Consider the following 15627-nt stretch of genomic DNA (forward strand, 5'->3'; position numbering starts at 1 on the left):
CCGGAGAGATAGCATAGCGGTGTTTGCCTTGCAAACAGCCGATCCAGGACCTAAGGTGGTTGGTTCGAATCCCGGTGTCCCACATGGTCCCCCGTGCCTGCCAGGAGCTATTTCTGAGCAGACAGCCAGGAGTAACCCCTGAGCATCACCGGGTGTGGCCCAAAAACCAAAAAAAAAAAAACTTGCAAAATAGGGGCCAAAGAGATAGCATGGAGGTAAGGCATTTGCCTTTCACGCAGAAGGTCATCTGTTGGAATCCCGGCATTCCATATGGTCCCCCGTGCCTGCCAGGAGCATGGCGCCAGGAGTAACCCCTGAACACGCCGGGTGTGACCCCCCCACAAAAAGCCAAAAATAAAAAAAAAAATTAAAAAAAACACACAAAAAAACTGCACAATAGGAAGAATTTATGTGAAGATGTGAGAGAAGCGTTTTTCAAGCAAAGAAACAGCAAGTGCCTTGAGACATACCTGGTAAGCTCACAAGATGAAAAGAATATCAGTGAACTCAACAGACTGAACAATGTGAGGAATTACGAGCACCAAGTACCATTTTTGTAAACAATTTTTTTAAACTTTATTTATTGATTCATGGATTGATTGATTGGTTTCTGGGCAAAACCCAGTGGAACTCAGGGGTCACTCCTGGCTCTGCACTCAGAAATCACCCCTGGCAGGCTGGGGGACCACATGGGATGCTGGATTCGAAGTGGGTTCTTCCCAGGTTGGCTGCATGTAAGGCAAAAACCTTACAGTTGTACTCTCTCTCCAGCCCACTAAGTAGGATCTTAAAGGTCCTTGATGAAAAGTTTATTTTTAAACTTTAATCTTAGGGCCAGAGCTATAGCACAGCGGTAGGGCGTTTGCCTTGTACATGACTGACTCAGAATGGACCTGGGTTTAATCCCCGGCATCCCATATAGTCCCCCAAGCCAGGAGTGATTTCTGAGTGCATAGCCAGAAGTAACCCCCGAGTGCTGCTGGGTGTGGCCCAAAACCAAAAAAACAACAAAAGAAACCAACAAAAAACGAAAAACCAACCAAACAAACAAAAAAACCTCCTTAATCTTTACAGAGTTTAACCAGAAATGCCAACTTAACAGTTAAATTACTGGGAAAACATGAGGTTGGAGTGATAGCAGAGGGTAGGGAGTTTGACTTGAATGCGTCCAACCTGGGTTTGATCCCTGGTACCCCACTCAAATGGTCCCCCTATCCTGACTGTAGTAATTTCTGAGAGCAGAGCACTGCCGGGTGGGTGGGGCTCCAAAACCAAACAAAAAAATTACCGGGAAAGTAAATTTTAGCCATACTCCAATATTCTTATAAGTCTGAATGTATCCAATACAACAACAAAACCACACAAACCATAGGAAGAAAAAAAGAATTATTTCATTGGTACACAATGAAATAATATCCAGGAATTTAAAGAAGGTGTGATTATTTGTTAGGGGTTACTCCTGGCTCTGCAATCAGGAATTGTTCCTGGCAGTGCTCAAGGGGCCAGATGGATTGACTCAAGGTTGGATGCATGCAGCAAAGCACACTACCACTGTATTGTCTCTCTACCCCCAAAAGTGAGACATATCTGAAAGATACTGAGTGTCTTTCAGAGTATCAGATGCCTGTGAGTTAAAAGCAAAGGGCTCTTCAGACCTTAGATTCACTCAGACTTACGATCATCTGCATCCACTTTCTCTTCATTTGTACAAAGCTGAGATTCATACTTGGACAACTGCTTTTTAATTTCCACATCGTCGTCACTTTCAGGTTTTTTTGGATTCTAAAATACCCAGAGCAAACAAGACTTTAAATTAGTTCATCTGTAGGGCCAGAGTGACAGTACAGCAGGTCAGGTGCTTGCCTTGCACTCAAGCAGACCTGAGCTCAATACCCTGTATCCCGTATGGTCCCCAAGACCACCAGGAGTAATTACTCAGTACAGAACTAAGAGTAAGCCTTGAGCACCACCTCATGTGGCCCCCAAACAAAACAACAACAAAAATACCTCCAGGGGCTGAAGCGATAGCACAGTGGTAGGGTGTTTACACTCAGACGATCTAGGACGAACTTTGGTTCTACCTCCCAGTGTCCCATATGGTCCTCTGAGACAGGAGCGATTTCTGAGCGCATAGTCAGGAGCAACCAACCCGAGCGTCACATGGTGTGGCCCAAAAAAGCAAAAAAAAAAAAAAAAAAAAAAAAAAAAAAAAAAAAAAAAAAACAACAAAGAAAAAAAAACCCTAAAATTGTTTATTTATGCTGCAATTATTTTTGGCCTTATATCGAGTGGCACTCGGGGGCTACTCCTGATTTTGTGCTCACAAATTACTCCTGGCAGACCTGGGGGACCTTATGAGATGCCGGGTATTGAACCAGGGTCAGTACCAAATTGGCTGTGTGTACCATTGCTCCGGCCTGTATGCTGCAATTTAAATAGGTTTGTGTATGACTACAATTTCATAGAAAAAGGTCAAGAGGGGCCGGAGAGACAGCATAGTGGTAGGGAATTTTTCTTACCAGTTGAAGACCCAGGATGGATTCAGGTTTGATCCCTGGCATCCCATATGGTCCCCAAGCCTGCCAGGAGTGATTTCTGATCACAGAGTCAAGAGTAACCCCTGAGCGCCACCAATGTGCTCTACCCCACCCACCCCCCCAAAAAAGAAAAAAAGTGGACAAGGGATGTAGTTTAGTGGTAGAATACTTATCTTGCACTTTGAGCATTAAGTACTATGTTTGCTTTTGATGAGGTGAAAGGAAAAAAAAAATCCAACAAAACAAACTTCACAGAAAAAGACAACAAAGAAAAGATTTCTTTTTGTTTCGTTTTGTTTCTGTTATTGGATCACACCTGGCAATGCTCAGGGGGTTACTTTTGGCTCTTCATTCAGGAATCACTTCTCATGGTCTCAAGGGACAATATGGGATACTGGGGATCGAACCCAGGACAGTTATGTTCAAGGTAAGTGCTCTACCTACTGTACCAGGGGTGGCGAACACTCTTATCTTTTGTCTACTGTGGCTCTTTGTCAAGTTTGGATTTTGTTCTGCTGCTTCTGAGGAGAGACCTTTGAGGAGAGATCTCCGAGCACAGAGTCCGATCTCCCATCCCTTGGAAACAACTGCACAGACCAGCGAGCAGGGGTGGGGTGGGGGAAAGAACACGACTGACCGTGTGTCACATGTTGGGTCACATCTGGCCTAACGTTAGTTCTTAGTGTGGAGGATGCAGCACACCCTCACCATCACTGCAGGATTTTGACCCTCACTCAAAATGGCAAAATGCAACATGTGTTTAATATATTATTGTTAAAATTAGATGCTTTTATGTGAGTGTTTGTTTTGGCAGGTCACTGCGTGGTCTGGCTCTCTGACTCTCACAACTTAAAATTTTGGCTCTTTGTGTCGAACTTGTTCGCCACTCCTGCACTGTACTATCTCTCCAGCTCCAATTAACAGTCTTCTTAAACACCCTCCCCACCCCTTGTGGTATACCCAGCAGATCTCAGGGGTTACCTTGGCTCAAAGCTCAGGAGTCATTCCTTGTGGTACTCAGGGGACCATATGAGATGCCCATAATCGAACCTGGGTTGGCTGCATGCAAGGCAAACATCCTACCCACTGTGCTATCACTCTGGTCCCTAAAACAAATATCCCTTTAAAGGCAAGACCCTGATAGTATGCTTTACATAAACTGTTCAAAAAAGTGAAAAATAGTTTAGTAATATAAATCTAAGAAAACTATCTGTTCATCTCCTGAACATCTACATTATACTGGTTTGGTTTGGTTACATAAGCAGCAGAGCACTCCCCTGGGAGCTTGTTAGAAATACATCAACTCAGGGCTGGAGAGATAGCATGGAGGCAAGGCATTTGCCTTGCATGCAGAAGCTAAGTGGTTCGAATCCCGGCATTCCATATGGTCCCCTGTGCCTGCCAGGAGTGATTTCTTTTTTTTTTTTTTTTTTTTGGTTTTTGGGCCACACCCGGTGACGCTCAGGGGTTACTCCTGGCTATGCGCTCAGAAGTCGCTCCTGGCTTGAGGGACCATATGGGACACCGGGGGATCGAACCACAGTCCGTCCTAGGCTAGCGCAGGCAAGGCAGGCACCTTACCTCTAGCGCCACCGCCCGGCCCCAAAGGAGTGATTTCTGAGCATAAAGACAGGAGTAACCCCTGAGCGCGGCCGGGTGTGACCCTAAAACAAAAAAAAGGGAGGGGAGGGGAGGGAGGGAGGGAGGGAGGGAAGGAAGGAAGGAAGGAAGGAAGGAAGGAAGGAAGGAAGGAAGGAAGGAAGGAAGGAAGGAAGGAAGGAAGGAAGGAAGGAAGGCATCAACTCACGGAGCTGGAGCCATGATATAAAGTGAGTAGGAAATTTGCCTTGTATACAGCTGTCCACATTAGATCCCTGGTACCCTTATATTCCCCTAGCACCTTCTGGACTGATCAATGAATACAGAGTCAGGAATAAGTCCTGAGCACTACTGGGTATGATCTCAATGTAAAACACACACAAACAAAAAAGCACAGCTGGAATATAACATACTTCTAAGGCAAGTTCTTTATCTAGAGAACTTTAGAGAAAGTCCTCAAACTTTTTCAACAGGGGGCCAGTTCACTGTCCCTCAGACCATTGGAGGGTCTGACTATAGTAAAAACAAAACTTATGAACAAATTCTTATGCACACTGCATATATCTTATTTTGCAATGAAGAAACAAAACAGATACAAATACAATATGTGGCCTGCAGGCCATAGTTTGAGGACCACTGATCTAGAGCCATAAACTGACCTCCAGGCAAGAATTTTTTGTGGGAGACGATGGCACATCTGGCAATGTTCAAGGGGTTACTCCTTGCTCTGTGCTCAGAATAACTCCTGGAGAGGGGGCTGGAGAGATAACATGGAGGTAGGGCATTTGCCTTGCATGAAGGACAGGATGGTGGTTCGAATCCCAGCATTCCATTTGGTACTCCGAGCCTGCCAGGAGTAACCCGAGAGCTGCCGGGTGTGACCCAAAAATAAAAAAAAAAGAATTATTCCTGGAGGGCTTGGTGGAGCATATGGGATGCTGGGGATGGAATCTGGGGCTACCTCATGCAAGGCAAAGCCCTTACCTGCTGTGCTACTGTTCTGGCCTCAATGTACGCATTCTTATTCTACTTCTTCCCTTTAAATTTAGGTTCAGGGTCTGAAGAGATAGTACATCAAGCCAGCCACAATCCAGGTTCAATCCCTAGCACCCCAGAAGGTACCCCGAACCCTACCTAAGCATTGTTGGGCACCCCAAAACTAAAAGAATATTTAGGTCTAGTAGAGTTTCCACATTTGTCATTTAAGATACAAATTATCTTAAGAACTCTAGTCATAAGCTGGAGAAAGCTTCTTTCTTGTTCATTCTTGTACTTGTTCTGCACATGAACTCTATGCTTGTCAGAAATAATCTAGTATGTCAGTTTTCAAACCTCTTCATGCCAGTTATGCTAATTATAATAAAACAATTTAATTACATATCTCAAACTATGAAATCATGAATCATGGTGAGAATAGTTACTTTATTAAAAAAAGTTGAGTGCTTTAGAAAGTTTCAAAGTTGCAAAAAAGAAAACTGAATTTTTGTGAAGCAGTCACAAAAACTGTTGTTGGGTGGAAGCTATAGTACAGTAGGTAGGCTATTTGCATTGCATGTGGCTGGCTTGGGTTTGATTCCCAGCATCCCATATGGTCCCCAGCCCACCAGGAATGAATTCTGAGTGCAGAGCCAGAAGTAACCCCTGAGCACCAATGTGTGGCCCAAAACCAAGGAAAAAATTAAGCTGTTTGGGGCCATACATGGCCCTGTGTTCATGACCCTGGTGGTGCTCAGGAGAACTGTATTTAGAGTTGGGGATCAAAACTGAATAGGACTTGAGCAGGTACTATCTTCTGTTTCAAGTTTTCAAAACCTAGTTCAGTAATACCTAGCTGGTAAGAATGAGGCCATGAACAGTAATCCCAGGCACTGTGCCATAAACACAAAGCTTTTATTACTGTACTATCTTCTGGATCCCATCATATATTTAAACCTTTCAAAACCTAGCATAGTGGCAAAACACACAGCTGATAAGTAGGAAGCTATGAGCATAGTTCTGGGCACTGTGCCATCAACACTAAACTAAATCCCTGTGAAGAGTCCTCTGAGAGTCCCTGCTTCACAATCACAAGTACAGCAAGATGGCAGGCAAATAACCTCCAGGAACCACCAAAAAAAAAAAAATCTACTTCTGGAGCCAGAGAAATAGCATCGAGGTAAGGCATTTGCCTTACATGCAGAAGCACAGTGGTTCTAATCCAGGCATCCCATATGGTCCCCCGAGCCTGCCAGAAGAGATTTATGAGCACAGAGCCAGCAGTAACCCTGAGTGCTGCTGGGTGTGGAGCCCCACCCCCAATCTGGTTCTCTACTGCATATGAAGACATCCAAGAAACAAGTTTTGCTAGAGTTGATAGTGGAGAGTGGCAGAGAGAAGATTTTGCCCTAGCTTCCTCTTCCCTTCAAACACCCCTCTTGAGATTAACTTGATTAAGACTGATTAACACTCAGGCTTCATTAACATTAGATAGGTACTTTTGTCTGTTAACACCTGCCCTTTCTCCCTTGAACAATAAATACTGTACAGGAAAGACAGGCAGGGCATTCAGTCCGCTAGGCTGGGAGCCCCTGGCCCCAAGCTTTTTTATATTATGTCTGTTTTGGTTTCTGGGTCACACCCAGCAGCGGCACTCAGGAGTTACTCCTGGCTCTGCACTTCAGAAGTCTTTCCTGGCAGGCATGGGGACCATATGGGATGCAGAGATTCGAATCACTGTCCTGGATTGGCTGCATGCAAGGTGTTTGCTCTACTATCTCTCCGGCCCCAATTTTTGTTTGTTTGTTTTTGGATCACACCTGGCAGTGCTCAGGGGTTACTTTTTTTTTTTTTTTTTTTTTTTTTTTGCTTTTTGGGCCACACCCGGCGTTGCTCAGGGGTGACTCCTGGCTGTCTGCTCAGAAATAGCTCCTGGCAGGCACGGGGGACCATATGGGACACCGGGATTCGAACCAACCACCTTTGGTCCTGGATCGGTTGCTTGCAAGGCAAACACCACTGTGCTATCTCTCCGGGCCCAGGGGTTACTCTTGTTAGGCTCGGGGGACCACATGGGATGCCGGGAATCAACCGGAGCCTGTTTGGGGTTGGCCATGTGCAAAGCAAATGCCCTACGGCTGTGCTATCACTCTGCCCCCCACCCCACCCCGGGTCTGTCATTATTTTATTTGATTTTTTTGGTTCTTGGGTCATACCTGGTGGCTCTCGAGTTACTCCTGGCTCTGTGCTCAGAAATCTCTCCTGGCTGGCTCAGAGGACCATATGGGATGCCAGGATTTGAACCACTGTCCGTTCTGGATTGGCTGTTTGCAAGGCAAATGCCCTACCACTGTGCTATCTCTCAGCCCTCTATATGGTATTTTTTGTTTGTTTTTGGGCCACACCCGGCGGTGCTCAGGGGTTACTCCTGGCTCTCTGCTCAGAAATAGCTCCAGGCAGGCACGGGGGACCATATGGGATGCCAGGATTTGAACCAACCACCTTAGGTCCTGGGTCGGCTGCTTGCAAGGCAAACACCGCTGCGCTATCTCTCGGGCCCTTCTATATGGTATTTTTAATCCACAGGGTTCCTGCTCCAGGCCCTTCCATCAGGGGTTGGACTCTGGCAGTTCCTGAGAATCACAAACAAGTGTGTATAAATCTGTTTGCTGCAGCCCTAGCCTACAGGTATGACAGCTGAATACCAGGACTGTTGTGGAGTAGGTCTAGTCTTCCCTCTGAAAAAGGGGGTGCAGTCCTGGCAGACACTGCTGAGAAAAGGCCAGTTGTGCTCTAGGTGCTATAGCGCTTGGCAGGATAGCATCAATGAGCTCATTAAACATTAATGCATAATGGGAAATAACAATGCTAAGTACATAAAACAAAAACAAAAACTGTGTGCCTTTGCCCCTTGCCTTAAAACAAGACTTGCTGGAACATATCTACTTACCCTAAGTTGCTGGGAGAATCTACAATAATATACTTCCCAAGCTGGTAGAATCAACAATAGTATTTTTTAGTTAGTTATTTAGTATTGTGTAGGCTACGAAAAAGTTTGGTCTTTTAATTACATCTTCCCTCTATTTACAATAGTTCCTTGGTTTAGCATTAATAGACAATGGGGTTGTATTTTGTTGATAAATACTTGACTAGTAAGTATCCTATCCAAGGGAAAAGTATTTTTCTGATTTCTGTTTATGGTGAATGAAACTGATGACGAAGAATTTATAATATACATACAATGTTTAGATGGCTGTCTAATGACCGTGCTGACACATAATTTGTATTCTAAAGCAAAAAAAAGTTGACATACCCAACTTTCTACTATTGATTTTTTGCTTAAATATGAAGCAGAACTCCCAATAATTCAGGCTCAGTTTCAACAATTCTTGATTGTGTCTGGTCTCTGAGTATCCACTCTGTGCCGACTCTTCGCTCCCACCCTCCTATCGAATAACCCTGAAGCCCATCAGTGCTGCTTGACCCAGCTGGCCTGCGACGTTTGTTCGTGGCAGCAACAAGTATCCTCCCCTCCAAAAAAGGGTGTGTGGAAGGAAAAACATTTTTTTCCAAAATCTAGATTATTTATTTTGGGTTACACCTGGCTGTGCTAAGGTCTTAATCCTGACTCTTCAGGAATCATGCCTGGCATTACTCAATAGACCACAGCCACTGCTGGGGATCTGAAACTCAAATAGGTCCACTGTATTATTTATTGCTCAGACCGAGAAATTCTAGATTCTACACTGCAAATATCAAAATAGTATTACAGTGCTGCAGAGATAGCTCAAAGGGATGAACACATGCTCTGTATGTGAGAGCCCAGGTATTATCCCTAACATCGAATGTTCTGAGTACCCCAAGAGTAACCCCCTAATATAGAGTCAGGAGCCCTCAAGCACCACTGACTATGGTCAAAAAACAACAAAAGCATTCCCAGTGTAATCTCTTAATTTTAAATAAAACTGGAAATTAATGATGTAGATGTTAGAAAAATAAAAGACTATTAAACACAAATTAAAAGAAATTATTGGTTGGGAGCCGGAGAGATAGCATGGAGGTAAGGCATTTGCCTTTCATGCAGAAGGTCATTGGTTTGAATCCCGGCTTCCCATAGGGCCCCTCGAGCATGCCAGGAGCGATTTCTGAGCGTGGAGCCAGGAGTAACCCCTGAGCGTTGCTGGGTGTGACCCGAAAAACCAAAAAAAAAAAAAAAAAAAAAAAAGAAAAAGAAAAAGAAATTATTGGTCAACATGGAAGAATACAAATAAACAATTTTTTTTGTATTTTTGATTTTTTGGAGTGGGGGCCCAAACTAAATGGTACTCAGGGGTACAATAGGCTCAAAGAATGCTGAGTGGAACTTGGGGGACCATATGATGCTAGGATTTGTACCTGAGCCTGCTGTCTACGAAGCATGTGCTTCAGTCCTCTGAGCCATCTTGGTCCTCGTACAACTGCTTTAAAATAACCTGTACTTGCCCTGTATGAGGCCAGCCCTTGTTCTAGCACTAATAATATATGATTCCCTGAGCATTGCCGAGAGTAAGCCCTGAGAGTGCTGTGTAGTCCTCAAACCAAACAAAACAAATGTAAGCCACAGCATGTCTAGATCAATTTTTTTTTTTTTTAGAATTTTATTAATTATTTTGCCTTTTGGGCCACACCCAGTACTCATAGGTCACTCCTGGCTCTGTGCTCAGAAATGCAGAAATCACTCCTGGCAGGCTTGGGGGGAACTATATGGGATGCAGAGAATTGAATCTGGGTCTTTCCCAAGTTGGCCATGTGCAAGGCAAATGCCCTACCTACTGTGCTATCTCTCCAGCCCCAATTTTGTTTATTTCTCTGCACCACATCCAGTAGTTATAGAGGGTTAGTCCTGGCTCTATGCTGAGGGGGATCAAACCAGTCCTCAGTCTTCCTGCATGCAAAGCATGTGCTCTAAATTGTCCCCCATCTCTCTCTTTCCCTCTCTCTCACTTTCCCTCTCCCTCTCTCTCCCTTCTCTCTCTCTCACACACACACATAGATAACCGAGAGTCACTAAGAGGTTGTGACTCTAAAAATACTTTTATTATTCATGAGCCACACCCAGTGATGCTCAGAGTTTACTCTTGGTTCTGCACTCAGGAAATACTCCAGGCATATACGTGCACACACTAGGAGGATAACTGTAGGGTACCAGGGATTGAGGGATTAAACCCAGGTTTGCTGTGTGTAAAGCAAGTGCCTTACTGCTGTAATATCTCTCTGGTCCATGAAAACACCAGGATCATTAAGATATAAAATTTGTCTTTACAGGGGCTGGAGAGATAGCACAAGGTAAGGCGTTTGCCTTGGACGCAGAAGGAGGGTGATTTGAATCCCGGCATCCCATATGGTCTCCCCTGAGCCTGCCAAGAGCAATTTCTGAGCACAGCCAGGAGTAACCCTTGAGCGCTGCTGGGTGTGACCCAAAACCAAACCAAAACAAATCCCAGAACAAAAAAAAAAAAAGCCCTAAATTGGGTCTCAAAAAATTGGACCATAAAAAAAATGTCTTTACAATAGTTACAGTTTCCAAGAGCAAAAAGTATTTTATCTGCACTGAACCAGTTTTTTTTTTTTGGCCCACACCTGGTGACGCTCAAGGGTTACTCCTGGCTATGCGCTCAGAAGTCGCTCCTGGCTTGGAGGACCAGATGGGACGCCAGGGAATCGAAACACGGTCCCTCCTAAGCTAGTGCAGGCAAGGCAGGCCCCTTACCTCGAGTGCCACCGCGCCGGCCCCCTGAACCAGTTTTAATTGCAGGTTATATACTCTGCACAAGCTCTGATAAAAGTCCAATTAGAAAATTACTTTAGGGCCCGGAGAGATAGCACAGCGGTGTTTGCCTTGCAAGCAGCCGATTCAGGACCAAAGGTGGTTGGTTCGAATCCCGGCGTCCCATATGGTCCCCCGTGCCTGCCAGGAGCTATTTCTGAGCAGATAGCCAGGAGTAACCCCTGAGCACCGCTGGGTGTGGCCCAAAAACCAAAAAAAAAAAAAAAAAGAAAATTACTTTAAATATTCTATTGCATAGAAAATACTCAGCCTAAATTTTCTTACCTTTTTCTTCTTATCTTTAAATTGTTTGATCAAAGTGAGAAGATGTTCAACAAGAAACATGAAATACAAGCCTCCTAGAGCTGTCAGACCCTTCCAGGTAGAATCAAAATAGGCATTTTCTTCGAGGTCCTGAGAAGACAAGTGACTAAAGAGTGGACCCCTCTTCATTTCTACTGTCTCTTCATGACTGTGACTGTGGTGGTGACTTGCATGAGACTATAAAGAAAGGTAAAACAATGTGTTTAATATATTAATTTCACAGAGCAAAAACGTGACTAAACATTAAGATTGAATTTGAGGGGGCCAGAGAGATAGCATGGAGGTAAGGCGTTTGCCTTGCATGCAGAAGGACGGTGGTTCGAGTCCCGGCATCCCATACGGTCCTCCAAGCCTGCCAGGAGCGATTTCTGAGGGTACAGCCAGGAGTAACTCCTGAGCGCCACTGGGTGTGGCCCAACAACCAATCAATAAAGTTAAGAAAACCAACAATCGAAAAATCGGGCTGAGGATGTGGTAAGGCACACACACCTGGCACACTGCTGAGTGTGGCCAGTGGCTACTGAACATATAGGAGAGGTTCTCAGAGTAAAAAATGGAACAAAATACTCATATACAGCTAATTGTATACTGTATATTATACCAGCTTAATGAATATATTATACTCAGGCGGTTAATAGAGTAGATCTGCTTAGTGTAAAGACAGATATATTCTCCAATGAGACTCATACTATATAGTAGTTTTTGTTTTGTTTCTGTGCCACACACAGCAATGCTCAGGAATTAACTCTTGATGGTGCTTGGGGATCGAATCCAGGTCAGCCATGTGCAAGGTATAAGACAAATGCCCTACCTGATAAAATTATCTCTCCAGCCCCAAAGGTAGTAGATATTTTCAATGTTTGAAAAGGTACCATGGCACAAATAAGTCTAAAGAACAAAACTTAACAGGCATGATGCATGCTGCTTATCATCCAAATGAGAAGCCCATATAGCATCCTAAGTATATACTTACAAACACAGTTTGTGTTATAGTCCTGGGCAGTGCCCTCCCCCATACCCTACAGCCCAAAGAAACACTACTGTTGCATGCTAAGTAGAAAAGTGACAAAGAGACTGTGGACTGTGGGATGGGGTGAGTTTCCTACAGCATACCTCAGGTAGTTATTTTTATTTCGGGGGGCTTTTGGGCCACACTCATTGATGCGCATGGGCCATATGGGATGTTGGGGATCATATCCAGGTTAACTGTATGTTTATTTTCTCTACTCTATCCACTCCAGGCACATAATGTCTTATGCAGTAGGTATTTCTGAACATTTGCCATCTGGTGGTCAGGGAGTTCACCATAGCAAAATAATTTTCTTTCTCTCAGAGAGATAGCACAGCGGCATTTGCCTTGCAAGCAGCAGGTCCAGGACCAAAGGTGATTGGTTCGAATCCCGGTGTCCCATATGGTCCCCACCCCCACCCCCCCACCCCCACCCCCCCCCCGAGCCTGCCAGGAGCTATTTCTGAGCAGACAGCTAGGAGTAACCCCTGAGCACCGCTGGGTGTGGCCCAAAAACAAAAAACAAAAAACAAAAAAAAACATTTCTTTCTCTACAGATTTGAACATGATGAGATGTGCAGTCTCTGGGAATGATCTCCCACTGTCCATTACCTGCAAACTTCTATGAAAAGCTTAAAAAATAAGTCCTAAATACTCTGTTTTGCTTTTTAATTCTTTGGCTTTGGGGCTACAACCAGTAGTAATCAGGGACTACATGGGATGCTGAGAATCAACGTGAGGCTGGCCACATACAAGGGAAGTACTCTAGATCCATTTGGTGGTGGTGGTGGTGGGGTTGGGTCACACCTAGCGGTGCTCAGGGGTTACTCCTGGCTCTATGCTCAGAAATTGCTCCTGGGGCCCAGAGAGATAGCACAGCGGTTTTTGCCTTACAAGCAGCCGATCCAGGACCTAAGGTGGTTGGTTCGAATCCCGGCGTCCCATATGGTCCCCCGTGCCTGCCAGGAGCTATTTCTGAGCAGACAGCCAGGAGTAACCCTTGAGCACTGCCGGGTGTGGCCCAAAAACCCAAAAAAAAAAAAAAAAAAAAAAAAAAAAGAAATTGCTCCTGGCAGGCGCAGGGGACCATATGGGATGTTGACAATGGAACCGGGGTCTGGCCTGGGTTGGCCGCATGCCAGGCAAAACACCCTATTGCTGCGCTCTCTGGTCCTAGATCCAAATATTTTCTATCTGAGCAAATGTTTGATGGGCCTATTGAATAACTTTACAGATTTGTTTTTGTCTCACTATATACTTGCATACTTTCAGTTCTGAGAAATATATTAAACGTTAAGAAAAAATTCCTGGGGCCAGGCGGTGGTGCTGGAGGTAAGGTGCCTGCCTTACCTGCGCTAGCCTAGGGCGGACCGCGGTTCGATCCCCCGGCGTCCCATATGGTCCCCCAAGAAGCCAGGAGCAACTTCTGAGCGCATAGCCAGGAGTAACCCCTGAGCTTCACAGGGTGTGGCCCAAAAAACCAAAAAAAAAAAAAAAAAAAAGAAAAAATTCCTAGGGTTATAGTCACATTTTAAATTGCTGGGTGAAAAGTCAGAGTGATAGTACAGTAGGTAGGGTGTTTGCCTTGTATGCACCAGGCCCAAATTTGATCCCGAGCACACCAAATGGTCCTCCCTGAGTGAGTCTGCCATGAGTGATCCCTGAGTGCAGAGCTAGGAGTAACTCCTGAGTACTGCCAGGTGTGGCCCAAAAAAGAAAACAAAATAGAAAAAATTTGCTGGGTCAATTACACGGAAACTTAAGCACATAATTCACATTGTAGTCTGTTGTAGCACTAATATTTGAGCAGAATTTGTTTCCTTTAGTTAACTGGATCCAAAAATTAGTCTATATTTCGTAAATTTCCTTAAAGAACAATGAATCAGTGTTAAACTCTAGTACAAGGCCGGGATTAGTCTCAGAAGTAGAAGGCATCACTCATGTATAGGTGATATGGGATTAGGAGTGATAAGGGCTTCCCTGACCCACCCCCCCTTAAAAAAAAACAACAAAGAAACAAAGAAAAGACTTATTGTAAAACTGGGGATGGAAGGCTGGGCCACACAAGTGGCAATCAGGGCAGGCTCACTACTGATAGTGTGTGTGTGGGGGTTCCTTACTGGTAATAGTTGGAGGGGCAAATGCAGAGGTAGGAATTGAACAGGGTCAGCGTGTTCAAAGTAAGCACTATAACTCCTGTACCGTCTCTCCAGCCAAAAATAAAGCCTTCAATTACTACATATATTATAAAATCAACTCCTCTTAAACAAATGTCTAAACTTATATGCATTCCAATACAAAGAATTGTTATAAACTTGTTTATGTACATAATATATATACATAAACATATATTTTTAAATATTTATTTATTGGTTTTTGGGCCACACCCAGTGGCGCTCAGGGGTCACTCCTGGCTCTGTACTCAGAAATCATCCCTGGCAGGCTGGGGGACCATATGGTATGCTGAGAATTGAACCAGGTCTCTCCTCGGTCAGCTGCATGCAAGGCAAATGCCTGATCGCTGTCCTATATCTCCCAAATATAATTTTAATATTGAATAATAAAACACCAAAAGGGAAAATTACTGTACTTACATGAGGAAGCAGATGTAAAAAAGCATCACCGCTCAATGTTCCAACAGCCAAAGCCACAAGAAAACTCAGGAGAAATTTGAAAAACACTCGATTCATGAGTGGCACTAAAATGACACCCAGCAAAGAGAGGAAGCTGATGATGGAGATGGCGATAAAGCCCCCGACCCAGGCTGTCAAATAAAACACAGAAAAGAAAGCGGAAAAAAATCAAACAACTGATAAAACTCTACCCAGGGGTGTTTCTGGTTTCCGGGGCTGTACCTGGTAGTCCTGGAGAGCTATGCAGTGCTGAAGATTGACCTTAGGATCACACACAAACTAGACGTGCTTTCTGTCACATGAGCTACCTCCCGGACTTAGCAACTGATAAACTTGTTGAGAGATTTTGGAGAAGCATCAAACAATTGTAAAAGTAGGAAAATCTATGTGAATATAGCTTTGTTGAATAGGACTGTGGTAACAGAGCAGTATCAATACTCAAGAATCCAGGTGTTCCTCCTGGCTCTGCTCATAAATTAATCCCGGAAGGTATACAGGATTGCTAGGGATGGAACCTGGGTTGGCTATTTGCAAGGCAAATAACCCTAACACACACACAACCGCTCAGGATTTTCTTACACACACACACACACACACACACACACACACACACACACACACACACACACACACACACACGGACAACCGCTCAGGATTTTCTTACACACACACACACACACAGGATTTTCTTCTGGCTCTGTGCTAAGGGATCGATTACTCCTGGTGGACTTGGGGGACAATAGG

At 44.5% G+C, this 15627-nt stretch overlaps 2 protein-coding genes across 3 annotated transcripts in view; both read right to left on the minus strand.

The window, feature by feature from the left end:
* Positions 1 to 15627, minus strand: part of RPRD1A (regulation of nuclear pre-mRNA domain containing 1A) — a 1137547-nt gene that overhangs the window by 70083 nt on the left and 1051837 nt on the right. The gene's annotated exons all lie outside the window — the stretch shown is intronic.
* SLC39A6 (solute carrier family 39 member 6) overlaps positions 1 to 15627 on the minus strand; it is a 29773-nt gene that overhangs the window by 9769 nt on the left and 4377 nt on the right. The window contains exons 3-5 of the mRNA XM_049769645.1: positions 14845 to 15014; positions 11203 to 11418; positions 1677 to 1782 (exon numbers count right to left, since the gene is read on the minus strand). Coding sequence (XP_049625602.1) covers positions 1677 to 1782; positions 11203 to 11418; positions 14845 to 15014 — 492 coding nt within the window. The remainder of the gene's footprint in view (positions 1 to 1676; positions 1783 to 11202; positions 11419 to 14844; positions 15015 to 15627) is intronic.

The sequence above is a fragment of the Suncus etruscus genome, chromosome 3 (assembly GCF_024139225.1).
Source record: "Suncus etruscus isolate mSunEtr1 chromosome 3, mSunEtr1.pri.cur, whole genome shotgun sequence".
NCBI lineage: Eukaryota > Metazoa > Chordata > Mammalia > Eulipotyphla > Soricidae > Suncus > Suncus etruscus.